This window comes from Leucopleurus acutus (assembly GCF_964270905.1).
Source record: "Leucopleurus acutus genome assembly, chromosome: 4".
NCBI classification, from domain to species: domain Eukaryota; kingdom Metazoa; phylum Chordata; class Mammalia; order Artiodactyla; family Delphinidae; genus Leucopleurus; species Leucopleurus acutus.
Window position 1 is genome coordinate 144380213 of NC_139146.1, and position 27941 is coordinate 144408153.

Consider the following 27941-nt stretch of genomic DNA (forward strand, 5'->3'; position numbering starts at 1 on the left):
GTTCTCAATGGTGAAAAACTGAAAGCATTTCCTCTAAGATCAAGAACGAGACTAGGATGTCCACTCTCACCACTATTATTCAACACAGTTTTGGAAGTCCTAGCCACAGCAATCAGAGAAGGAAAAGAAATAAAAGGAATACAAATTGGAAAAGAAGAAGTAAAACTGTCACTGTGTGCAGATGACATGATACTATACATGGACAATCCTAAAGATGCCACCAGAAAACTAGTAGAGCTAATCAATGAATTTGGTAAAGTGGCAGGATACAAAATTAATGCACAGAAATCTCTTGCACTCCTATACACTAACAATGAAAGATCAGAAAGAGAAATTAAGGAAACAATCCCATTCACCACGGCAATAAAAAGAATCAAATACCTAGGAATAAACCTACCTAAGGAGGTAAAAGACCTGTACTCAGGAAACTATAAGACACTGATGAAAGAAATCCAATATGGTATAAACAGATGGAGAGATATACCATGTTCTTTGATTAGAAGAATCAATATTGTGAAAACGACTCTACTACACAAAGCAATCTACAGATTCAATACAATCCCTCTCAAATTACCAGTGGCATGTTTTTACAGAACTAGAAGTAAAAAAAAACAACTTCTAGCCAGATAGCCAGACTGAACTTCACTGTCACCTGGTACAGTCATCAACCCTCAGTAAGGAGGATTGGCTCCAGGACCCCCTGCGGATACCAAAATTCAGGGATGCTTGAGTCCCTTATATAAAATGGCATAGTATTTGCATATAACCTATGTACATCCTCCACATACTTTTTTTTTTTTTTTTTTGCAGTACACGGGCCTCTCACTGCCGTGGCCTCTCCCGTTGCAGAGCACAGGCTCCGGACGCGCAGGCTCAGCGGCCATGGCTCACGGGCCCAGCCGCTCCGCGGCATGTGGGATCTTCCCGGACCGGGGCACGAACCCGTGTCACCTGCATTGGCAGGCGGACTCTCAACCACTGCGCCACCAGGGAAGCCCCTCCATATACTTTAAATCGTCTCTAGAATACTTATAATAGTCATCTCTATAATAATCATCTACTTATAATATCTAATGTAAATGCTATGTAAATAGTTGTAAATACAATGTAAATGCCATGTAAATAGCCGCCAGCATAGAAAATTCAAATTTAGCTTTTTGGAACTTCCTGGAATTTTCCGAATATTTTCGATTAGGTTGAATCCACAGATGCGGAATCTGCAGATATGGAACCCCCAGATATATGGGCTGACTGTACACTAAATACTATACTAAACCATATTCCACTGGTCACAGTAAGCTTCTTTAACTTCGTATGTGCCTGACTTGCTATCAAAAGTGAAATATACATAAAAATTAGTAGGCAGAAATCAAATATTTTAAATGTATACTTACCATATAAATGATCATTTGATTAATAACTTTTCATTGATTTTAAGGAGGTTCATAGAAGACTACACTAAAATAAAATTTTACAAATCCATGAAACCACAGGCTAAATTTTCTTAAATTTTTTGTTTCGTTACATTTCATCTATTCCAGGCCATTTTTTAAAACCACTTTAATATGAAAAACTAGAAGTCACGGTTCTTTTCCTCCAAATTTAAACTTAAAAAAAGAAAACTATATACATGTAGAAGTCAAAAAGGCAAATTCCAAAACAAGAAGTGTCTCTCAAATAACGCATGCTACTTTTAATGCTTTAAGAATAGTTAAACACAAAAAGAAAGTAAATAGTAAGGTTACAGAGTGCATCTCCAGGCTAGACTACATGCCAAAATTCACTAACTCATATTAACTTAAATTGCCTTTTACTGGATCAAGAACCTTTAAAACTATTCCCTAGATTCCAAGATACAGCAAGTAGGGCTGGCTCTACTTAGAGCAGCTCTAGTCAAAGGCCACCCAAGATATGCCAAAGGCAATATGGCCAGAAAAGCTTGGATAACTGCCAACAGTTATTCTATCCAGGTCTCTGAAACTCGAAACCTCCTTTCTACCACCCACCCCTCATCCTACCTCCATCCAACAAATACCTAATAATATCATGCACAAACTTTTGAAGAGATAGGGAACTGGCAAAAGGATATGTGTTGATGCCTGGACTAAATACCTAAAATCATTTGGTATCTACCTCTCACTAAATTTTAGCAACCATTATACCCATAATAACAGCAAAAATAGTTTATATTAATATTGCATGCACTCTTTGCCAGGTATGCCAAGTACTTAAAAAATATGAACTCAATCTTCACAGTAATCTTACAATATAAGTACACTGCTAATTAATCTCATTTCACAAATGAGAAAGGAGAGACCCAGAGAAGCTTTGTAATTTGGTCAAGGTCACACAGCAAGAAAGTGTAAGTACTGGGATTTGAACACACAATGACTGGCTCCAGAGTCCATACTCTTACACACTATGATATCCTGCCTCTCTATCCCTATACTTGTTATATCTCTTCTAAACTATCAATATAAAAACTCAAAATATTTAAGTATGGAGACACACAGTAAAACAAGATACAACCAAAAAAAAGAGATGATAAAAGTCTTTATATATTGATGATGGAAGAAGATCCAAGATGAACTGTTACATGAAGAATGTTGGTAAAGTGTCTGCTTTTAAGGATACTCAGGAAAATGTCTACAGTTTTCTGAGTAGCTGGATTTCAGGTTTGGTGACGTGTTTTGTTTTGGTTTCAGCTTTTTTTGTCATTGTTTCCTATGCATTTTCAACTAGAATGTGTATGTTTGTGTGTGTGTGTATATATATATATATATATATAATTTTTATAATCGAAAGTAAAAATTTTTTCCTCTTGAAAATTAGATTGTAATAAATTACTACTTACAAAAAAGATGACAATGACAAAGAACGACCTTTAATTAAAATATAACAATTCTTCAAAACAATTCTACAGACTATATTTTTAGGCAGAAAGAAGTGGGAAGAGGTTTGAGTTACCTAAAAAACAAAGTAACACTCTTATCCACCTACACTAAAATGTTCAAAATATCAGAATTACAAATAACATCCAATCAGAAATACCATGTGCTACAAAACTATAGAGGAAACAAGGGAAATGATTCTAGACCATCAGAACTGAAATACGACACTGGCTTCCTCACGCATGTGTAAGCTTTGTATGCACGTTGCACCAATATATGAAGAATCAAGCTTCAGAGTGTTAATCGGATAACACTAAATTGTCAAGTGCATTCATACGTCATACTCATGAGATATGTAGGCATATTTACAATATTTTTTAGTTTAGATATGATGCAAATTTAAGAGTTACTATTTAATAGTTTAAAAGACCTGGGAGTATAGACATATATATTTATATATTATATATAAATACAATATTTGTGATATATACATGTGTTTGAAGAGAAAACAGAACTGAATTGCCTTAGAGTTACTGAACTGGGAGGTGGTTTGCCAATTCTGACAAACTTTCCACTGTCTTTAAATATAGAGGCTATTCCCTGGTAAATCTGTTCAATTTCATTAAGAAATCATGTTACCATAACTATACCAAGCCCTGAAGTTAAATTTTAGTTCCCACAATTTCAAGTAAAAGTTAGTAATTTGCTGTCTGCTCATTCCTGTCTAAATGCTATTACTATATCTCTGGCACTTAAAGAAAAAATAAATCTTTCTTTTAGAATGTATATTTGTAACACATAAGAAATAGCAAAGGCTTATAAGCTGGTCATTTTCTATTGATCAAATAAAAGTCATATCAATTCGTGTAGTCCTGTAGTGGTAAATATATTTAAACTGTTGTGCAACAGATCTCCAGAACTTTTTCATGTTGTAAAACTGAAACTCTATACCCACTAAACAACTCCCCATCTCCCTCTCCCCCTAGGCCCTTTAACCACCATTCTACTTTTCTGCTATTGTTTTTAATTTTTATTTTCCTCTTTAAAGAAAAACTATGACTTTGTTGAGGTTAAAATAAAATTAACATCAATGCAAATAATAATCACCATTTCTGGCGAAGGCCAAATTTGACCGTGAAACTCAAGTCTATTGCATTTGCCAAAATGTGAATTATCAAAACCAGACAAGCACAAGACCTAATTATTTAAACATCCTGCTAAATCAACTTCCAAATGTTGCTGAGGAAAACACTTGCTTCACAAAGTCACTGAAAAATCAGTCTTAAATTGTTACCAACTCTAGAAAAACAAATTACCTTGATTACGTTTGGAGCTTTACAGTTAGATTAGAAAGTAGCTCTCCATTAGAATAAATCTGTCCTTTACACAGCAATCTCCTTTGATGAGAAAATTTCTGTTTATAACACTTCTTGTCCCTGCTTCAGGCAAATTCAAAGGGCGGGGCTTCACTGACGGAAAAGGTAATACAACTGATAACGAAATTTTTCACTGGGATAACAGATAATTGTGCAGCAATAATAAAACTTAAAGCTTAAAAAAAGATGAAGGCTAACGGTGATAATAAAATAAACACTTTGGGAAAACTGCCCTTCCCCAAGAAAATATTTAGCTATTTTTATTTTAAATTTCAACAGAACACAGTCTTGTGACTGTAACAGAAGTGAAGACAACTGGACAATAATTACCAGTCCACCTGAGAAGCTAGTTGACATCAAAAGGTCATTCCTGCCAGGTGTAAATGAAATGTTTTAATGATCATCCATTGTAATGAGACCAAAGCTTCCCAGGAAATGTTTCTGGAAGTAAAACTTAAAAGGCAATTTCAAATATTATTTGACCAATCCCTAAATAGACTGAATCATTTTATATACTAATATGCCTTTAATAATCTGCCTGTTACTTTAGTAATTACCCAACAGATACCAAAATTTCTCGATCTCCATTATAAAACTGAAAAATAAGGGTAAAACCAAAATCTTGGAGAAAAGACAAACATCATTTTTTGTTTCACCTTATCTTTCCAACTAAATATTCTTGGAAGGGTGACAGCAATGAAATTAGTGAACACTCACCACTCCACAAAAGTTACCATCACTGAACTATATACTGAATCTGACACCACTTCTCATTTCTAGTTACTCTTCCTACATATAAACAACAGTACTAAGGATACAAATACCAATATTTACAACCTTTTAAGCCTCAAATACATTAACAATTAGTATCAATCCTGAATAAAATAACACTGCAGTCAGCAGACTTCTCAGACTTCAGGGAAATATTTTCTGTGTACCACAGTACTGTTTTCCAAAAACAAACCAAAAAAACCCCCCCAAAAACCCCAACCTATCACTTTGTTGACAAGGTCTTATTTTAAACTAGCGGCAAAATGCTTCTGTCCTATCAACTAACCTGCTGTAGATTTTAATACAATTAATCTTAGGAAATAACTACCTTCAACGTTCTAAAATCATCTTCTACCACTCTCCCCCTTAGTCTACTCCAGCCACTCAAGTCTTGCTGTTCCTGAAACATGCAAAGCAAATGTTCATCTCATGGTCTTTACCCTTTGCCCAAAATACCCTCCCCACCGCCCCACTTCATCCAAGTCTCTGTTCAATGTCACCTTATCTATGAGGCCTTATTTGCTCACCTTCTATAAATCAGTAGCTCACATTCAACTACCACTCCCTTTCCCCATACTCCTTTGCTTTGCCCCAAACTATTTATCACCAACTATTTTTATTTATTTATTGTCACTTCTTCACTTCCCTAAAGTGTAAGTCTGGGAAGGCAGACTTTGTTTTATTCACACCACTGTATCGCCAAGGGCCTAGGACAGTGCCTGGCATATAACAACATTCAGTAAATATCTGTGGAGTAAGTATAAATAAGTCAACGAAGAAACAGCAATGATTTATTTATACTGATTTGTATGGCTAAAGTTCAGAGTAGTTAAATTTTATATTTCATAAAATTCATAAGGCTTGCAAATAGTATGACCACATACAGAGATCTGCTAACTTTGTCTATAGGTGGCTACACTGCCTATGGATGGTCAAGCACCCATCCCAGGTCCAGTTGGCTATGGCCAGAAAAACAAGAGGGCAAGGTAAGGACCAGAGACCAATACACAAAGGCTGATGCACCAAAACTGGAAAGAGATGGTACAAATGGCAGACACACTGCTAAGTTTGCCTAGTCTACATTCCACTTATATATTCTCTCTTATAATCAAATCTGTCCTTCACTGGAGGAGAAAATTGTTCCCTAGAGCGACTGTCTCTCACCAGCAATACAGCTTACCATGCCTCTTTAGAAGAATTAAAAAAACAAAAAACTATAGTGAATGGCAATCACTAAGGGAAGAATGTCGAATTGGAGGTTATTACCGGTGCGAACTCTCCTTTCAGATCTTTTTGAGAGTTTATGCCAGATCATGACAGATGGGAGAAGGAAATGGGCTATTCATTCAACAAATATTTATTATATACCTTCTAAAAAGATGTTACATGAAATAATTCAAACTGCAGTGTGTGTATGTTGTGTATGTGTGTGCGTGTGCATGTGTATGTCTGTGTGTGTACTGAGAAGGATGCTTCTAAAGAATTTTCTATAAAAACTTATGAAAAAGAAAACCAGAATTAATTTGGAAGATGACACTATCTAAGAAGTGAGGGATCTAGAAATATATAGTGTCAAAACTGCTTCAACTAGATATTACTAGTAAATAGTTATTAATATAAGATAACCTCTGTTCTTATGAGGTAAACGTCACTGAGTCCTTACTACGTGTCAGGCACTTTACAGGTGTTTATTTATTCAATGCAACAAACCTATGATGTAAATATTATTTTTCCCCCATTTGACAGTTAAGGACCTGGGGCACAGTCGAGTAATTTGTCCAGATATATATCGCTGGTAAATTACAGAGCCAGGATTCACAAGCAGACATTGTGCTCCAGAGCTTGCACTGGTAACAACTACACTAAACAGCATGTAGAATATTGTCCACTAAAAATATAATCTTAAAATGGTATATTGGGAGAAAAACTAAACCTCCAAGGACTGTGGTAAAAAAAATTAATAAAAAATACAATACTACTATATTAGCTTTGGTAATAAAACACAGTCATGGACGTTTGACCATTCATCATGATATAATCACAACTGCCTGCAGTGTTTTTCTTTAGGCTGGAAATTAATTACTATTAGATTACTTTAAATCTTAAGATAAAGTTGTTCAGAAAACTTTATCTAGACTGACAGTTCTTTTACACTAGTATTATTATTTTGTCATACTTAATATAACACAGATATTCCTAAGTTGGCTGCAAAGTGTTATTTTGCAAATATACCCCAAAACTCATAGGAAACTCATTCATTCCCTGAATTTATAAAAAGTTGACCTTAAATATGAAGTATGAAGTTACATCATTTGCTAAAGCATTATGATTTATTATTACAGACCTAGAGCTACATGATATTGACAACACTTTGATCCATTAACAATGTATTTAAGGCATGAAAATCTGAATTTACTGAAGTGTCAACTGTCAGTCTTTTCTTATGAGATGTTAATCCTGTTCAAGTGACCTCTCTGAAAGGTTCAGAAATGAAAAACATTAAATCTCATAAACTCCCTCCACTTGAAATAATAAAGGGGCCACAAAACATAACTTTTGGCATGGGGCACATTAACCAACAGGCTAAAACATTCTTTTTAAAAATAAACACTATTAAAATATTTTCCAGCTCAACATATCTGACCTAGAATAAACACCCTAACACTCACTTTATCTCTGAGGCAGACTCTTGAAAAAGTGTTACCAGCATAATTTGTATACAACTCCTGAAGGTGTATGCAACATTTCCTTATGAAAGTAGAAAAGGTCATAACATCACAAGTAACTGAAAACAGAAGCCATCTGGGAAACAAGCCGCTTCTTACAGTGATAATAAAACTTAAAAGAACACAAAAGAGAAAAACTGTAATCAGTGTGCAAATAACAATGAGAAAATAATAATGTATGTGTTACAACTTATAATTAACTTTTCCAAACAAACATATTAAAATGAGTATCTTACTTCCAAGTAGCCACCTTGGAAGGTTATAAGGTTAGTCCTTTGCTCAAAATATTTTTGGAATTCTTCCCCTGAAATTTCTATCAAAACCAATTTAAAAACACACCAGCTTGCAGATATGCTAAAATCACAGTAATAGTAACCCACTCTTCCTAGCTCAGCTCTGATCCAGAGGCATCAGAATCCTTCTCAAACCCCCAGTTGTCCCACCATCACCACCAGTGTCATCTCCTCACTCCCTTAAGTTTCCTTATCTCTTATTCTGATGCTTGGCTTCCCTCCCATTTCCCATCTCATTCCACTTGCCTCCTCGCTCCCTGCACTCCTGCCACTCCTTTTCTCCTCCTTGAACACGCCAAGCTCTTTCTTGCCTCCAGGCCTCTTGATGCCTGCAGTGCTGTTCTCCTTCCTCTTCCCATGACTGGCTTCTTATCCTTAAGTCAATGTTGCTTCCTCAGTCAGAAGGGCCTGTCCTGACGGCCCAACTTAAGGTAAAACCCTTCCCCCATATACCCTTCCCCCAATTATTCCCTGGCACATCACCTTATTAATTACATTGTTTATTTATCTATATACTTGTGAATTAACAGCCCCTCTTACTAGAATATAAGGTTCATAACAATAATGACTTAGTTTTGTGTACTTTCAGTGCCTAGACCAGGACTGAGCACACAGTAGGTGCTCGATAGTGATACTGAATAAATGGCTCCATGCCCAGATGCAGGAATAGTAAATTCTGTCCACCGCTGCTACTTCTATCTCCTCTATGGATTCCATAGACACTAGTCGAGAAGTTCCCTACCATCCTAACTAGGCTGTATGATCAAAGCTCATATTACTGTGGTCTTTGACCAAGTCTCATTACATATATGTCCTCTCCTACTTCCAAGCTCCTTCTTATATTCCATATCATGTTCCATGTACCTGTTTGTCAGAAAACAGAGAACCACCCTCTCTGTCCAAGCCTAATACACACTAAGAGACTAACGAATATATGTTAACTAACACCTTCTCTTAGGGCTCTGGCATGAGTCATTCAGGAGAAGGGCAGCGTCAGAAGACAATACCAAGAGGACGTACTCTGCTGTACCAAGAATTTACCCATCTCTCCTAAAAGATAATAAATAATAATAATAAAATCTCCAAGGACTAAGCTTGAATACACCTCACTTACGTGTTTCTTGAATTCCTTCCCATGAAGTCCCTTTATCTTTCATGCAAACAGCACACACATACACAAACACCTGCCCCTCTCAGGCTCTCCTAACTTCCATATATGTCCAGACAAGCCTGAGTTTGCATGTCTACAAAGCACAGGCCAGTTTTAATTTCCTTTCACTTTTTAAACAAAAGACACACATATTGTAAAAACTGCAAACAGTATAATAGTATACAGAGAAAACAGTAAAAATTCTATCAAGCCCAGTGCCCGGGGCAGTTCTAAACCCTGCACCGTCTGGTCACAAAAATCAGTTTCCTTACTTAGTAACTATACTTCTGCATTGGTCTTAATGTATGAAGTGTTAGGTTCAGTTCTGGGAGTCACACATAAAGAGACATTTAAAAACTGAACTACTTTTAAAGGCAAATGCTCAGGGGTGTGAAGAGAGGCAACCATCAAGAAAGAAACACTTGAAGAAATGGCTTCCAACAGAAGATCCACAAGACTTAAAAGGAAATACAAGTCAGTCACCTACTGGAAAGGCTGCAATGTGTGCGAGGGCTATCCTTTGCTGTGCATGACACTAAAGGATAGAAAGAGAACTACTGGGTCAAATACAGAGAAAACAAACTCGGGCTGACACACAGGAAGACTCCGTACCTAGGGAGGCAGAGGGCTATTACATTAAGTAACATAGGGGGCGTTTCCTAGAAACCAACCCTGACTAGGATTAAAAACAAAGAAAACCAAAATGTCTCATCAGTTAACTATAACTATTAATCATTTTCATTAACGAAACAATTCTAGAAGAAACGACTATAACTGCAACCCAGCTTCCCGTTTGTCCCCATCATCATTATAATCATCAGTCAACAGTTATTGAACATGTACGGGGAATTTTAATACGATCTTGAGTAAATAAGACCCAGAGCTGTAGCGGTTTTTTTCCTGGTGAGAGAGGTTCATGATTTAACAAAGTATATGACCTATTTGTATGTTCTTAAACTGTACCACCGTGAAACATAATATGAAGACCAAAAATTTGGCCTTAAAATGACTATATGCAGTTCCTTTTAACATAAATTTTACCACTTTATCTTAACAATGAGGTATGAAACAAAACCAACTATACTTGTTATATACTTGGTTATATACTGGTTAAATTTACTAAAGATTCCTCCAGAAGTCTTTGGTAAATTTAACATTCATTATTAAATTTTATAGTATTAAAATATTGTAAGTAATGTGCCAACTTCAAAGTGTTCTAAAGATACTTTCAGCATCATAAATAGAACTGAAGCCTGATATCATATATTATTAACACTGACATTTATTTCCAAAAACGATTTGACCTATGTTGACTGAACCCTGAAAAAAGTGAAAAGACCAGGAGTTGGAGAAAAGCAGATCTGTCACATTATTTAGCCAGTGGCAGTTCCACTGCAATTTAGCCTTAATCTTTTTGATGAAGTGATCTAAATAACAAAAGATCCATACTAAAAATATTTTTAAGAAATAAAAGCTACATAATGTTCCCAAACATTAGCGTACAAAATGGGATTCGATGGTACACGAGAAACATCCATAAGGCATGTGAGAATCCCTAAACATCCTGAATTCAAAGTCTGGGCCTAGAAGGTATATTTTAAAAATTTCTTATGATGTTAATGATTAGTTTAGAAACTAGTCATAGTTTTAGAAGTAATCTCAGTTACTCCCATTTACACAAGTCTTTGATTCTCTCTTTAAGAAACACATACAAACTTGGTTGTCAGTAGTAAAAACTGTCACCTATTCCCAGAAAACAGAGTATACTGGTTTAAAAGCATTACAGTATTACTACTCAGTTTGTCTGGTATCACATCCTAAGCCTAACCAATTACTAGCTGTGTAACTTTGAGCATCTTATTTAACTGCTCTGTCTCTCTGTTTCTTCATCTGCAAATCAGAGGTTTTAAATCATACTTCCTCAGAGGGTCACTATGAGGATTAAATAATCGAACGTGTGCAAAATATCTACATCAGGGCCTAGACAATAACAGGGGCTCAATAAATGTCAGTGTATTGTCATTTTTATTATTTAATATAGGAAAGAAAGGAGACCCAAGTGAGTTGGAGCCGTCAAACATTTCAAAGAGCACCTAGTGTAAGAATGTGCCCTGATGGATGGGTAGGGCTAAAGGTACTGTGCATGAAGAATAGAGAGACCAAGGACTTAAGGGTTCAAAACAGGCATTTTGGACTGTAAACTCAGTTCTGTCAAGTGGGTCTGAAGGGATTAATATATTAAATGCAGGATTTTAGAATTCCTGCCTCGGCAAGGTGCCACCCTGAAGATGAGGAAACAGCCTAGGAGGGAACAAGCCATTGATGAAGTCTGGAAACACCTCTGTCTGCTAAGTTATCAAAGTGTCACTCTGAGAATTAGGTACGAACTAGAGTCTTCCAGAATGAATAAAGGTACATATAAACAGAAATGCCTAGTATAAAAAGATCAAAAGAACCAATCATAGAATATTTGGAAGTCAGTAGCATGGAGATTCTTCAAGAGAATGTCCAAAGTCATGAAAATTACATGTATAACAATGCTTGTATTTATTTACAAACTTCTTTCTCCAGAAGATCCCTAAGGGTTGCTAGTTAAGGAACAAAGCATTTGCTTTCTAAAGGATATTTGTCCTCCAGTATGTTTTCTCAAGAAGAAAACACTTTCAGAACATATCTACAATCTCCTCTGGCTAGCATTATACAACCTTACTAAATTTTTAAGTTTTACCATCTCTAAAAGTTAATATCTCAGAAATCATTTGAGAAATACTGGTCTAATACTGTAACTGGATTCTCAATGGAAGCAAATCGCAGCACTCAAGCCCCTAAGGCATCAACCGTAAATGGGATTCGGTTGTTAATGTCATTAAAAAAAAAAAAAACACTTCCTCTTTTGGTAAATCAAAATTTACCCAAGATAATTACAATGAAGAACAGTGGTCATTGTTAAATCACTTTTTGAATCCTAGGAAAAAGTGTTTAACAAGTCACAGAATTCGAACAACAAATGGTGCAACTTATTATCTAGTTCCAAACATTTCTCATCATATTAAAAATTTTACAGCATAGTAAAGGGAAATTCCTCCTTCCCTCAACTTTAAGCACATAAACAAACATCCCTGGCATTCTGACTCTTCTTGTCACCAAGGTTACCAACACTTACACTCTCTGCTGCTTACACCCAGGTAAAATGAAGAAATATATCGTGCCACACGTTAGGATGCCTTCACAATGCCTGACTCACTGTGCTATGAAACACTGGAAACCGTTGTGACTTGTTATGCTCCACTGGCTAATAACAGTTGATATGAAAACAGTGAGGTTCCTAAGGGTGAATTTTACTATGTCCAGGGACCAGGCCAAATACCTCATTATGGTCAGTCTCTTTGTCACATCCGTAAGGGGAGCTAGAGAAGAGTAGGATTTAAAATTCCACAATATATCAGGCTGCTGGAGAAACTCCAAAGGCAACAACCTGAAATCTATTAAATGTGATTTGCTTAATTTTTCAGAAAGTTTATGACAGGGCACTATGCCAAAAACTATTCCACAAAAAACAAAAAAACCTTTCACCATGTAATTGGAAGTAATATGTTAACAGAGAGAGGAAATCCGTTTGGAAATAGGAAACAAATGATAGAGGATAATTATTAACCAAAGCTCTAAATGAAAAAATTCAAATAAACAGCATCCCCCCAGAAGTTAAAAAATCATTTAAAGAAGGTCAGCACATCTTTATTTTGTACATTCTCATGCAATATGGAAAAAAAAAAAAGAGCCACTTAAAAACATACAGAATCCTCTGTAGAATACCTGTGATTAAGCCCTGTAAAAAAGGAGAAAGATGGAAATAGGCCCATCTGATTGGAAAAGATGAAAGTCTGTCCAAACTTGTGCTAGCACAGGTATGAGGAAACTGGCTTTCTCATTGTGGGTAGGAGTGTCTCTATAGAGATATTTGGCAATATCAATCAAAATTACAATTGCATACAACTCTTTGACTCAGCAATTCCATTTCTAGGAATCTATCTCACAGGTATGCTCATATATATGCCATATACAGATAGATATAGTTATTGATGCAAAAATTACACTACAGTGTTACTAAAAGGAAAAGATTAGAAACAACCTAACAACCTAATTGTCCATCAATAGGAACTGGTTAAATAAATTATGATAAATCCAAATACAATGCAGCTGTACAAGAATGAGGATATATTTACTGACTTGGGGTTAAGTGAAAAAAGCAAAATGCCAAAAAAAAAGCAGATTTTTAAGGATACTATTTGTGTTGGAAAGGGGGATGATGAGGATATATATGTATTTTCACACATCTGTATAGATTATCCCTGAGAGTATACACAGGAAACTGCTAACACTGGTTGCTTCCAGGCAGAGGAAATGAATGACGGGACAACAGGAGGCTCTTTCCTCTAAACGCTGTTGAGTCATTTGGCTTTATTGAGTCATTTGGCTTGAATATCTTACCTAAAGAAAAGCATAAATTAACCAAACTTTAGAAGGGGGAAAAGGGTGAAGGGTGAAGATTTCTTGAGTACCAAATCTGACCCAGTAAATAACTGTTCCCATTGTGACCTTTTTAAAACTGCCTCTTTCTTGTTCTCTTTCAATCTAACTTGTTCTTTCCCTCCCGTCAAGTCCCCAGTTCATTTTACTCTCCTCCATTTAGGCTGGACAAGGACATCTGCTGCAACTGCTTAGCCCTGCCGGGTGGACTAAATGCCAATGAGGTTGATGAACTTTGTTCCAGTAATTATCATACAAAATGGGTAACAAACTCAGCTGTAAAAGAAATCTGAGTATTTACAGAAGGATAGATAACTCCACTTATGCAACAAGAAAGAAATGATAATAAGGTGACAGAAGATGGGGAAGTGAAGATTTGAGAGATTCCATTTTAATACTATAAAAAATCCTTCCAAGCCTGACTTTAAACATTCATTCAATACTGTCTGTTCTGTCCATACCTAAATATTTTATTACCTTAAAAAAAAAGAGTATCTATGCTATAAAAGTGATTTTCCCACTCTGTAATTTAAAAAACAAACCTGAATTCCCAGCAGGGCTATACAGTGGCTCTGCACACAGAATACCTAAATTAGGGGTCACCACACCATGGTCACTGCTCATTACTTTCTTAAACTAATGTTTTCTTTTCATTCCCAATATTATGTCACTTATTTGCAAATCCATACATATATTAACATTTCACATGTGAGGATCCTGTTTTGCCAAGTTTTATATCGTATACTCAATATTTCTACATTTCAAAAATTCAAACAAAGGCCTAGAGTCTCACCTCCTAAAGCTGAAACATAATTATCTCTTATAAGACGCCAAAGAGGGGCTTCCCTATTGGTGCAGTGGTTAAGAATCCGCCTGCCAATGCAGGAGATACGGGTTCGAGCCCTGGTCCAGGAAGATCCCACATCCAGCAGAGCAACTAAGCCCGTACGCCAAAACTACTGAGCCTGTGCTCTAGAGCCTGCGAGCCACAACTGCTGAGCCTGAGTGCCACAACTACTGAGCCTGCACACCTACAGCCCATACTCTGCAATAAGAGAAGACACCGCAATGAGAAGCCCGTGCATCGCAAGGAAGAGTAGCCCCCCGCTCGCCACAACTAGAGAAAAGCCCCGCGCAGCAACAAAAACCCAACGCAGCCAAAAATAAAATAAATAAATTAAAAATAATAAGATGCCAAAGAAACAACCCCTTTTTATCTGGAGCAATGTTTGCTCCTAGATTAACTAGCTCATATCGTATTTCTCCTCCATGCAGTTGTAACTGGGCGAAAAGGCCATGACCAGTCTTGCAGTGCATGGGAACCTGGGTAAGAACTACTGCAAACAGGATATTTCAGACAAAGAGTAACTGTATATTCAGATTAACTATATATTCACACTGCAGCCTAATCAACAATCATCACAAGCTCTTTGCATTGAAAGTTCTCAAAAATGACTAAAACACGTCTATAAGCTTTGGTTATTCTGAGTTTAAGTAAGCAAATATTAGACCTAACTCATGAGTAGCTGAATAGCTTGTATGAAAATCTCCCTTACTTAGGTCTAAAGTGCTATTCTTACTTCACCCAATCTCTACAATATTGTTTCTTCCATCAGATACAAAAATCCTGCATACCAGTAAAATTCCTTTTAACCAATAACTTTCCAAAATGCCCAATATTCATTAAAAAAAAAAAAAAAAAAAAAAGCCTTTTTTTCTCAAACTATTAACTTACAATAAAACATACTGATAAAGATTTTCATTTCTTTACAAATAACAAACCAGAAAAAAACCTTCAGAATTATCTTGAGATTCTTGACCCTTGGGACCACAAATGACAGAAAACTGCCACGTGGGAAAAGACAGGTCTCTGAGCCCCCCACAAAAGGTGACTAATATTTTAAAAGCAGAGGGTGAACATACATGTGAAATGTACATTATGCAGTTAAACAAGCTAAATTATCAACTTTCTCACTTGGCACAATAACAGGGTAGTTGGAAGGGAATGTAAAAGAAAATACTCAACAGCTTAAAATTAACAATGGGCCCATTTATTCAAGGGAGGATGGTTCTCCCATTTCAGCTTGAGGACTGAAAGTCTCTTTCTGCCCACCTCTAGGAGGGAAACTCTGCAGCTGGCCTGTCTGGAGAATCACTCAGCTATATTCACAGCTTCACTCAGACTCAAGCAATGGCAAGAAAAGTCTTCGTCTTCACTTTGAACTGAAAACTAACACAGAGAAATACTGACTTTGAGGTGTTCAGATTTCATTCTTCAAGGACCAGTTCAATTAATTTCTCCTGTAGGAAGCCAACCCTCTACCCCTAAACAGATATGAAAGGTCTGTGCCCGCTGAAACTGAGAAACACTTATCTGTATCTCTGTCATTCCATCAAATATTGTCTTGTGACAGGTCTTATGACATTGTCTAGTACTGTATTTATTTTTCTCCCCGACCTTTGCACTCCCCAATGCTTTGTCTCTTCTTCAATGGCTTCTAGGAAGTATCCTTTTAATTACTGAATGAATGAATTCACAGCAAAGTGTTTTCACGGCTCTTTCTCTGTTCTATGTAATACTCCTAAACGGGACTCCATACTCCAGGAAATGGTACATTTCTTCTGCTTTTCAAATGCAACTAAAATCTTGTCTGACCTGGTAACAAATGATCCTCCCCTAACTGTTGAGAATCAAAATCTCTATTATTTGGGTATTAAAATGTCTGACCTGATTTTATCTGCTAAAGAAACACCATAGATGTGTTTATAGAGAATTGGGAGATCAACTTCAGGAAATCCAAATACTAACAGCTAAGGGAAAAATTCTAATGTCATACATCAGAAAATAACACAAGGAGAGTATTTCAATTTTAGGATGCTGTACTTAAAATGTTATTCACAAATACACTATCTTTCTTGTAATTCCATCATGAGGGTCAGCAACTTGCCAAAATATGGCCTTGAATTGTGCAACAAGTCTCCTATTTCTTCTTATAAAATATATTGGCAAAGACCAACAAACCCACACTGCTACAATAAAACCCATCCTCACATACCATGGCTTCAAGGCAATTCCATAAATACAGGGTCATAAAAAGACAGCCTGCAAACTCCAGTAGCCAACACACCACTTTAAGGATAGGAAATTGAAGACAATGACATGGGATCAGGCAATTACAGCAATTTGACGATCTTTTCAAAAAGTTTGCAACAATCACCAATCTTATCTTAGAAACCCACCTACTAAAAAAGTACGCAAAACTCATACAAAAGAGACGGGGAACAAAATCTGAGAGTAATGTTAAAATTTTACAGTTTGTGTGCTTTACGAAGCAAGTCATAATCCATATATTCCTATGCTGGTAACGAAATCTCAAGAAAACAGAATGTTCAAGTCCCAGCCAATGGCTTATTTATCTCAATACATTTGATATCACAGAGTTCCAATATTATAAGGAAACGTAAAGAGCCCTTTGGAGTTCATCATAGTAATACATGACCGGAGGAAATACTGTATACGTTTGAACTATATATAGATGCAGGTTCCTAGCGAAGCACAAACCTGTAAGTTTATTTTTCTTTATCAATTCCAACAGACTGTAAGTAAAAAAATATATAACTGCTATGTTCCCTAAAATTATGGGGGATTTGATGTTTCAAGTCTCTAAATTTTTTCTTTTTAATTTCATATTATTGTAAAAGATAACAACTGAGAGAATACCATGCCAGACCTTGTTAAGAATTCCACATACATTATTAAAGTAAGAGAATCACTAAATTACATATTTTAAGGCATGCTTTCAGGTTTTAATTGCTTCTTGATACTACTAATTAAATAATCTGGTGACCACTGAAATATATCCCAATAATTTTACATAATTAAGGCAGAATAAATATAACCAGAGAACTAATTAAGATGAGGTATAACATTAATAATCTTACTACCACAATATGGATTAGTTATTAGGCACCCATCTTTATTAGGCAATGTTTCTAGGCCTGTTTAAACTGAACCACACAAGGGGTTAAAAATAACTACAATGAAAGGCCAACAGCCTAGCTGCACAGTTGCACCAACATTCCCTCTCCTCGCCAATCCAGAATGAATTGCATGCCCCACTGCACAAGGCCCAAAAAGGTCACAGGAGATGGCAGAGACTTTTGTAAGAGAACAGAAATAACTCAGCAGCTTTGTTACCGTAGTCTCTTTTAATCAGTGTGTTCAAAATCCTTTAATTAACACTCTGTCTACACAAGGAAAGCATTTCTTCTGTGCCAGGAGAGGGCACATATGTATGTACACAGTGTTCTGTTGTATCAGCATCACAACATGGAACTCAGATTGTCTGCCAGGAAACTGAAGCACAGAAAACTTTTTTAAAGGTATGGTCCCACAACATTTACATACTCCATTTGCACTTCTACAATCAAACAACAAAGTGTGTTGCATGAGGTGTTAATTTGTTTCTACACTTTTTTTTGCAGCAAAAAATGGAAGCATTTAAACCATAATTTTCTTTAGTCCATTATCATAAACTAGGATATTCAAAATTAATGTAAAATAATGTAAACAGAATGCAAAAACAGACAATATTCAAATATTCTTCCTTTCTTCATGATGGCTCTTCAGTAGGAGGCAAAAAGATACTGCCCCCCTCAAACAGGAATAAATCACAAGACACATTTTCACACAGATGCTTTACATTTAAAATTTCATCCAACCAGGCAAAGTCTTAAAACTTTCAGGCTGGATTACATACATGTGTTTCCTTGTAAAATCTGAGTAACTGGAATCAAGATGGAATTTGATAAAGATAACTATTTTAAAAATCCAGAGCCAAGAAACAAGGAAAACTTCATTAGTAAACTGGGATTTGAAGTATTTTAATAGAGAGACGTAACTGTTACAAACTTATTTTTAATCTTTCAAAATCGAGTTGGATATACATACTGTAAGAAGCAGTGTGTGTGTGTGTGTGTATATATATATATATATATATATATATATATACACACACACACACATATATAATTAAATAATAAGTACATATATAATTAAACCAAAAGATAACTCTCTAAATATCTAACTAGAGAAGCAATCTACCTAAATTTATGATAAAGCTTATTGGGGAGGAAGCGGAGCATTAACTGCTTGAAAGCCAGTTCTTCCACACCAGCCATGGGAGCTCACAGCACAGTTCTTTACAATGAGAATAAAACCACTACTTCACAGGTTGGTGTGAGAATTAACTGAGATGAAGTAAAGAACTTGGCAAAAACCCAAAAGTTTGCTGGTAATGCTGTTGGGGGAATAGATTTTTTTATGTATTACACAAAAGTGCAAACTGGCATAACCTATCAAAATTATACATATATAATTATGTATATATGATATCCACTGAAGCATTACTTGTAATAGCAATACTGGCAACAGTATAAATGCCCTTCAATAGGGGATTACTTAAATAAATTTTACTTCCCTACAAAAGAATCCTATACATCTGTTATTAAAAAAAAAGAAAAGAAAAAGAAAACAACTCTAGTAACAGGGAAAGCTCTCTAAGGTAAATTGTTAAGAAAAAAAGCAATGTGTGGAACAGTGTGTATTAAGATGCTACCATGTAAGTAAAAGGGGAATAGATATTCATATTTATTTGAATATATAAAAAAACCCTCTGAAATGGTATACAAGTAATTAATAGCAATAATTATCTACTGGAGATGAAAGTGAAACAATGCCTGACACCCAGTCAAACCTCAATAAATGAAAGCTATAATTACTCCCTTCATCAGTGTCATTATCATCATGAAAACATGTCATTAAAATATATACACAGAATACATTCAAACTAAATCCATGAGGTAAACAGCCAAATCTTAAGCATTCAAAGGCTGACTATCTGGTTGGCCATCCAAGCCCTTCGTTTTCTCTTCATAGGTAAGTAGCTTTTGGCCATTTTACTGTAGACCAACCCCTCACCAGAGAGCGAGCTGAGGAAATAACACCAAAAACAGTCATTTTATTCAATATTGATCAACAGTTTCTAATAAATAGCTTTTGGAGCTGAAAGGGACCGTGAAAATCCCACAGCGTAAACTTCTATTACATATGAAGAAACTAAGGTCCAGAGAACTCCCCAAATTAGCCACAGTTCAAAGATTTGGAGTCTGTCCCCCCAGTTAAATGCTTTCAATTTTATTATTAAGATGGGGGAAAATAAGCTTAATTGAAATCAATTATCCTTGCTAAATTCCCTCCCCAGCCCATCCTTTACTATACATAACTAAGTTTGCTGAGATCATATTCCATAAGCAATTCTATTAAGTAGAGCGCAGGTCATCCAGAGAATTCGACAACTCGGCCGTGATGTTTCTAGGACTATGCATTGAATGAACATCCACAATAAAATCTGTAAAGTTTGCTTACGCTAGAGATTGTCAGAGGCATGTTGAAATCCTTGCCACCTTGTAGCCGGAAACCCCAAGGAGCTGGGCCAACCAAGGACACGCTGTAGTTGCTCATGGTTCTAATGGCTCAAAGTCCAATGCCCAAAAATGAAAGAAACTGTGAAAGAAAATTAGATGGTTAACAAAAATGTTTATCTTCAGTATTTTGTTTTGGGGGGAAGAGGGGATATGCAAAATAAGTCATATTAAGTTCTCATTTCAGTCAAGGAAAAGGAATCTATGAGCTAATACATAATCTCTAAACTCATGCCAATTTCCATAGTCTAAAAATTCCATATCAGAGTATATTTCTAGACATTTGATCAGTTTTACAACTTGCTACACTACAATTTGTGGCTTCTTGCATACAAACTTTAATTCAAAGTACTTTACAACACTTCATTTTATACAAAAAAAGAACAAAACTTTATTTCAGGTTTAATTCAAAATGACTTTCCCTGTCCTTCTGCCTGCAGTTAGCAAGAGTCCTTCAATTTCACTTACTTAAATTCTAAGTTATCCTAACATATGAAAAGAACCACAAATCGGTAGACTCTCATTCATGCTTTCCAAACTCTAAATTCTTTAAAACGAGAAGTTGTTTTTTAATGCATAAAACTGTTCTCTCCAATTATAAAGCACAACTTGTATTTCCTCTTCTGGGGACATGTTATTTTCCACGCAAAGAAATTATTTACATTTCCTTCGGACAGGCAATGATGGGCAATACTCTAGCACAATGATATTTCAATCAGAACCTGCTTTTTGCTTTATATACACACCTCATCAGGCAAAGTGGAGTGAGCGTTTACCACACAGTGTATAAGTCTGACTAAACATGGTAGGAATAAAAGGTGAGTCTTAATGCATGAAAGAATTAGAGCTTTAGAAAAGAACCAGCGCTTCAGTGCTTTCTTTCTTCTGTGTTTTGCTGGAAGTGCGCTCATAATGACTCTCATGGTAGTACTTCTATATAACAAAAAAAAACTAAAGAAAAAAAAGTGTGACTCGGAGTTTGGTGTTGGTTGTTATGGTGGTTATGTGTGAGTGGGAGAAACTGGGAGGAATGGAGGTCTTCTAAAATGTAATACTAAGACACCTATTATTTCCCTCTTTAAAAATAATGTGACAGATGTATAATAATTTTAAAACCACATTTTTTTAAAAAAAGCTGTTTCAGACACACTTCCTTGGAAAATCTGTGCTATTCAGCCAAATCATCACCTATTATCTGTCTTAAAATATTATTCCATTTTTTTAACCCATTGAAAATTTCTATTCCATCACACCAAATTAATAGTGGCAGATGTAGATATGCAAATCACCGGGTATATTAAAAGCAAGCAGATTCCATCTTCTCATATGGGGAAAATGAGGCAAAACTTTCATATAAGTCCAGTTCTTAAAGAAAAATCAGTGAAAATCTGCCCTGCATCTGCCCAGAAACAAAATGGGCTTTTCCACTGGCATAGTAGTTGACTGAACTACTAGCCAATAATACATTACGTCAATACTGATGCAACAAACACTAAAAAGATGAAAAGGCCAAACCGGAGATCAAGCTATTTGATATATGTGAAAAACAAATAGTAAGGAGCCACACAGTCTAATTGCTTTCTCACTGTAATAAATGTTTCAGAGAACTTGTAGAGAAAGACTGGATAATGGCACACAATATAAATCAAAAGTGTGTAAAGCCAACAGATATTTCACAGGCAGCCTACCCCTCTTTCTTTTTTAATCTTTAACTTTTTGTCAAGAGAAGAATTTGAAAGTTAGGTTCCACTTCCTCTAATCCCAATGTTCCCTACAAGAAAATGTGTTTAATTCATATATCAACCTATGTACCTGCAGCTTCCCTTTACTTACGAGTTCCCTTCCTGATTTCTCCCATTTGTTATTAAAATCTCTAGCACTGGCAAGGTCACAGCCCCACTACAGAACCAGCGTCAGTTCATTTCTAGTGTCGTTTCCCTTCCAGTACTCTCCCTTTGCTAGCTTCACGTGCGTTAAAATATTCTGAAACCGAAGCAACTGTTAATACTATTGGCCTTTTCCAGGTCTGGTAATATTAGTGCCCAAACTCTTCCTTAAATACCAAGCAGGCAGGAAATATTGAGCAGCCTTTCTGCTTTCAAGCACGTAGAAAATGTTGGCACTTCTGTACCGTGCTGGATTGTCTTTTAGGGGAAAGTCCAAACAATGTCTTCGCTCTAGTACTTAGGCAGGAAGCCTGGCATTTCCCACGCTCCTAGCCCAGCTTCTTCGGTGGGTGGGAGAAGGGAAAGAACTCATGATGAATTTCTCCGAGAAGGGTCTGAAATTAAAGCTGTATCTTGAGATCCTCTTCTTCCCCAGATTGAGCGACTGTGGAGGTAGAATGGAAGAACTAAAGCCACAGGCACCGGGTGAAAGTAGCCGACGAGACAGTTTTCCAGCAGAGAGGTTCACGCCTAGCCCTGTTTGCCAAATAAGGTTCCCGAGCCGGCTGCTCCCTAGGCGGGCGGCTTCCAGCGTCCCCGTGGTCAGGAAGGCAGACTTGGGAGAGGCTCTGGCGATCACACCCGAGACCTACCCTGCCCAGCGCAGCCACGAATTTTCTTTCCAAGGACTACCCTGTCCATACGCCCTTCCTTTTTCCACTTACTGTCAAACGAACGGGACCACAGTCTTTTTAAAAAAGCCCCACCAAGTACGCGAGCACTAATAAATCTGGCGTTCATGACAGATTTGTTTTTTAAACAAGCTTTATTTCTGTTGTCCCCTAACAGGTTACACAATCCTCAATATTCGGGGGGAAATAAATGCTTCTCAGTAGCGTGAGAGCAAATAAAAAATCAGCACGCCGTTCCCGTTTAGACCCGCTTCCTCCCCACACCCCCGGGAGACTCGCGCAGGACGCGAGTGTCTCGGGACGCCTAGGTGCGTGCCCGGCGACGCCGCCGCTCTCGTCCCAATCTGCCCGAGCTCCAGTGCCCGTCCTCTGGCCTGGGGCCCGCTCCCGCGCCGCCCTTTCCCGGGCGCTCCTCTTCCCACGCCGCTCTCCCACCTCCGCTGATCGGCGTCCGGCAAACACCTGAGCAGCCACCCGGCGCGAGGCGCGCCCCCTCCTCTCCACTAGCTGGGCTTCCCTCCACGCGCTCTGCGTACGGCGACCCCTTCTTTCCCTCCTCCTTATCGGGGATCCGAGACGCGCATCGCCGGCGGGCGGCCACTCACCTCGGGTCCGGCGCGGCGATGCCTCTGCCTCAGACGAGCGCTGACAAGTGACTCGTGGTGTGTACGCCGTCCCCACGGCCCCCGGGAACTTCCGCCTCCTGGCTCCCCAACCCCCACAGGCCCCGCCCCCGATCCAAGGCACGCCCCCTCCTCCCCGGCCACGCCCCCGGGCCGAGCAGGGCTGGGAGGCGCTGGGAGAAGGGTGCTGCGGAGCCTAGCGAGCGGGCTTGCTGCGGCGAGCTGAAGCCGCTGCGGTAAAACAATTGCACTACAGACTTTCGGTGGCAGTAGTCTTAGGGGGTTTTGAGCAGTACCTGGCAAAAGTCCGCTCCCCCTGCCTGTTTTATAGTGGATGCATTTCTCTCTAAAGAAACTTTGAATTGGCCAGCAGTTGCTTTGCCTAAAACAGGAGAGGGCTTTAGATAAATTCCTGTCTAGGCAAGTTCAGCAGCCACTGCCTGGTTTTTTGGGTGAGCTTTATGTGCCCTGAAAAGTGAAGACGCTTAAAGTTTACTTGTCAGGAAAGTGAAAATCAGTAACTTTAATATCTAGAAGTTAAATCTTCTTATCAAACCAGAAGACCGTGATAAACAGCAGCGACCAAAAGTGGTTCAACCATTATAGCCTCAGCTTATTTTTCTGAATCCAGATCAATAGTTCACTTCGCAGTTTCTGTAAAGTTGCTTGATTTAGCCCAAGGAATTTATTCATGAGCACATTTGAATAATGTTCAGTGAACATACAGAAAGTAACTTGTAGGCTTCTTTTAAACAGTGAATTGGCTTATAAAATGTGAAAAGGACAATTCTTAACCAAGGGACATGTAAAGCAAGGCTCATGGGGTCCGTGAGTCTCCTAGAAGTGCAAACAAAATTCTAGAGAAGACCCAAAACTATGCTCTGTCCAAACCCGTAGCCACTAGTCACGTGTGGCTATTGAGCATTTGAAATGTGTCTACTGCGGCTGAAGCACTGAATTTTTTGTTTTATGTAAGTTTAATTTAAATTTAAAACCTGAAGTAGGATAACATGCTTCCATTAAACACAAACTTTATTGTTTGGGAAGGACTAGATTTCACTTTACCACTGAAAATGTAGTGCCCAAATTGAGCTATAGTTGAAGTAGATTTTGAAGACCTGTAATGAAAAATATAATGTAAAATGTCGTTAATAATTTTATATTGATTACATGTTGAAATGACAAAATTTTTTATATTTGGTTAAACATATAATTAAAATTAATTTTGCCTGTTTTTTAATGTGGGTAAGGAGACATATTTTATTTTATGTGCAGTAACCATTGCTGTCTTTTTTTTTGAAATTTGGAATTTTATTTTATTGATTTTTTTTTATACAGCGGGCTCTTATTAGTTATCCATTTTATACATATTAGTGTATGTATCTCAATCCCAATCTCCCAATTCATCACACGACCACCTCTCGACACCCACCACTTTCCCCCCTTGGTGTCCGTACGTTTGTTCTCTGCATCTGTGTCTCAATTTCTGCCATGCAAACCGGTTCATCTGTACCATTTTTCTAGGTTCCACATATATGCGTTAATATATATTTGCTTTTCTCTTTCTGACTTACTTCACTCTGTATCACAGTCTCTAGATCCATCCACGTCTCAACAAATGACCCAATTTCGTTCCTTTTTATGGCTGACTAATATTCCATTGTATATATGTACCACACCTTCTTTATCCATTGGTCTGTCGATGGGCATTTAGGTTGCTTCCATGTCCTGGCTAATATAAATAGTGCTGCAATGAACATTGGGGTGCATGTATCTTTTTAAATTATGGTTTTCTCTGGGTATATGCCCAGTAGTGGGATTGCTGGGTCATATGGTAATTCTATTTTTAGTTTTTTAAGGACCCTCCATACTGTTCTCCATAGTGGCTGTATCAATTTACATTCCCACCAACAATGCAAGAGGGTTCCCTTTTCTCCACACCCTCTCCAGCATTTGTTGGTTGTAGATTTTCTGATGATGCCCATTCTAACTGGTGTGAGGTGATACCTCATTGTAGTTTTGATTTGCATTTCTCCAATGATTAATGATGTTGAGCAGCCTTTCATGTGCTTCTTGGCCATCTGTATATCTTCTTTGGAGAAATGTCTATTTAGGTCTTCTGCGCATTTTTGGATTGAGTTGTTTGTTTCTTTAATATTGAGCTGCATGAGCTGTTTATATATTTTGGAGATTAATCCTTTGTCCATTGATTCGTTTGCAAATATTTTCTCCCATTCTGAGGGTTGTCTTTTCGACTTGTTTATTGTTTCCTTTGCTGTGCAAAAGCTTTGAAGTTTCATTAGGTCCCATTTGTTTATTTTTATTTCCATTAGGAGGTGGATCAAAAAAGATCTTGCTGTGATTTATGTCAAAGAGTGTTATTCCTATGGTTTCCTCTAAGAGTTTTATGATGTCTGGTCTTATATTTAGGTCTCGAATCCATTTTGAGTTTATTTTTGTGTATGGTGTTAGGGAGTATTCTAATTTCATTCTTTTATATGTAGCTGTCCAGTTTTCCCAGCACCACTTATTGAAGAGACTGTCTTTTCTCCATTGTATATCCCTGCCTCCTTTGTCATAGATTAGTTGACCATAGGGGCGTGGGATTATCTCTGGGCTTTCTATCTTGTTCCATTGATCTGTGTTTCTGTTTTTGTGCCAGTACCATATTGTCTTGATTAATATAGCTTTGTAGTATAGTCTGAAGTCAGGGAGTCTGATTCCTCCAGCTCCATTTTTTTCCCTCAAGACCACTGTGGCTATTCAGGGTCTTTTGTGTCTCCACACAAATTTTAAGATTTTTTGTTCTAGTTCTGTAAAAAAATAAATGCCATTGGTAATTTAATAGGGATTGCATTGAATCTGAAGATTGCTTTGGGTAGTATAGTCATTTTCACAATATTGATTCTTCCAATCCAAGAACATGGTACATCTCTCCATCTGTTGGTATCATCTTTAATTTCTTTCATCAGTGTCTTATAGTTTTCTGCATACAGGTCTTTTGTCTCCCCAGGTAGGTTTATTCCTAGGTATTTTATTCTTTTTTATTGCAATGGTACATGGGAGTGTTTCCTTAATTTCTCTTTCAGATTTTTCATCATTAGTGTATAGGAATGCAAGAGATTTCTGTGGCATTAATTTTTTTTCCTGCAACATTACCAAGTTCATTGATTTGCTCTAGTAGTTTTCTGGTGGCAATTTAGGGGTCTCTATGTATAGTATCTTGTCACCTGCAAACAGTGACAGTTTTACTTCTTCTTTTCCAATTTGTATTCCTTTTATTTCTTTTCCTTCTCTGATTGCCATGGCTAGGACTTCAAAGACTATGTTGAATAATAGTGGTGAGAGTGGACATCAATGTCTTCTTCCTGATCTTAGAGGAAATGCTTTCAGTTTTTCACCATTGAGAATGATGTTTGCTGTGGGTTTGTCATATATGGCGTTTATTATGTTGAGGTAGGTTCCCTCTATGCCCACTTTCTGGAGAGTTTTTATCATAAATGGGTGTTGAATTTTCTCAACAGCTTTTTCTGCATCTACTGAGATGATCATATGGTTTTTCTTCTTCAATTTGTTAATATGGTGTATCACATTGATTGATTTGCATATAGTGAAGAATCCTTGCATCCCTGGGATAAATCCCACTTGATCATGGTGTATGATCCTTTTAATGTGTTGTTGGATTCTGTTTGCTAGTATTTTGTTGAGGATTTTTGCATCTATTCTCATCAGTGATATTGGTCTATAATTTTCTTTTTTTTGTAGTATTTTTGTCTGGTTTTGGTATCAGGGTGATGGTGGCCTCGTAGAATGAGTTTGGGAGTGTTCCTTCCTCTGGAATTTTTTGGAAGAGTTTGAGAAGGATGGGTGTTAGCTCTTCCCTAAATGTTTGATAGAATTCACCTGTGAAGCCACCTGGTCCTGGACTTTTGTTGGAAGATTTTAAATCATAGTTTCAATTTCATTACTTCTGATTGGTCTGTTCATGTTTTCTATTTCTTCCTTGTTCAGTCTTGGAAGGTTGTACCTTTCTAAGAATTTATCCATTTCTTCCAGGTTGTCCGTTTTATTGGCATAGAGTTGCTTGTAGCAGTCTCTTAGGATGCTTTGTATTCTGAGGTGTCTGTTGTAACTTCTCCTTTTTCATATCTAATTTTATTGATTTGAGTCCTCTCCTTCTTTTTCTTGAGGAGTCTGGTTAATGGTTTATCAATTTTGTTTATGTTCTCAAAGAACCAGCTTTTAGTTTAATTCATCTTTGCTATTGTTTTCTTTGTTTCTATTTCATTTATTTCTGACCTGATCTTTATGATTTCTTTCCTTCTGCTAACTTTGCGTTTTGTTTGTTCTTCTTTCTCTAGTTCTTTTAGGTGTAAGGTTTGGTTGTTTATTTGAGATGTTTCTTGTTTCTTGAGGTAGGCTTGTATGGCTATAAGCTTCCCTCTTAGAACTGCTTTTGCTACATCCCATAGGTTTTGGATCGTCGTGCCTTCATTGTCATTTTTCTCTAGCTATTTTTTGAT

The 27941-nt window shown here is 37.1% G+C and overlaps 1 protein-coding gene across 4 annotated transcripts in view; it reads right to left on the reverse strand.

Annotated features, from left to right (window-relative positions):
• The window catches only part of PDLIM5 (PDZ and LIM domain 5), a 209116-nt gene extending 185644 nt beyond the window's left edge, over window positions 1-23472 (reverse strand). For 3 of the 4 annotated variants that reach the window (XM_082838454.1, XM_082838452.1, XM_082838456.1), the window contains exons 1-2: window positions 23401-23472; window positions 20162-20299 (exon numbers count right to left, since the gene is read on the reverse strand). In XM_082838454.1, the coding sequence (XP_082694580.1) occupies window positions 20162-20257 (96 nt within the window). In that variant the 5' untranslated portion in view covers window positions 20258-20299; window positions 23401-23472. Of the gene's footprint in view, window positions 1-4207; window positions 8157-20161; window positions 20300-23400 lie in introns of those variants that run through there. The other variant, XM_082838453.1, reaches the window with a different exon arrangement.
• Between the last annotated feature and the right edge of the window lie 4469 nt (window positions 23473-27941).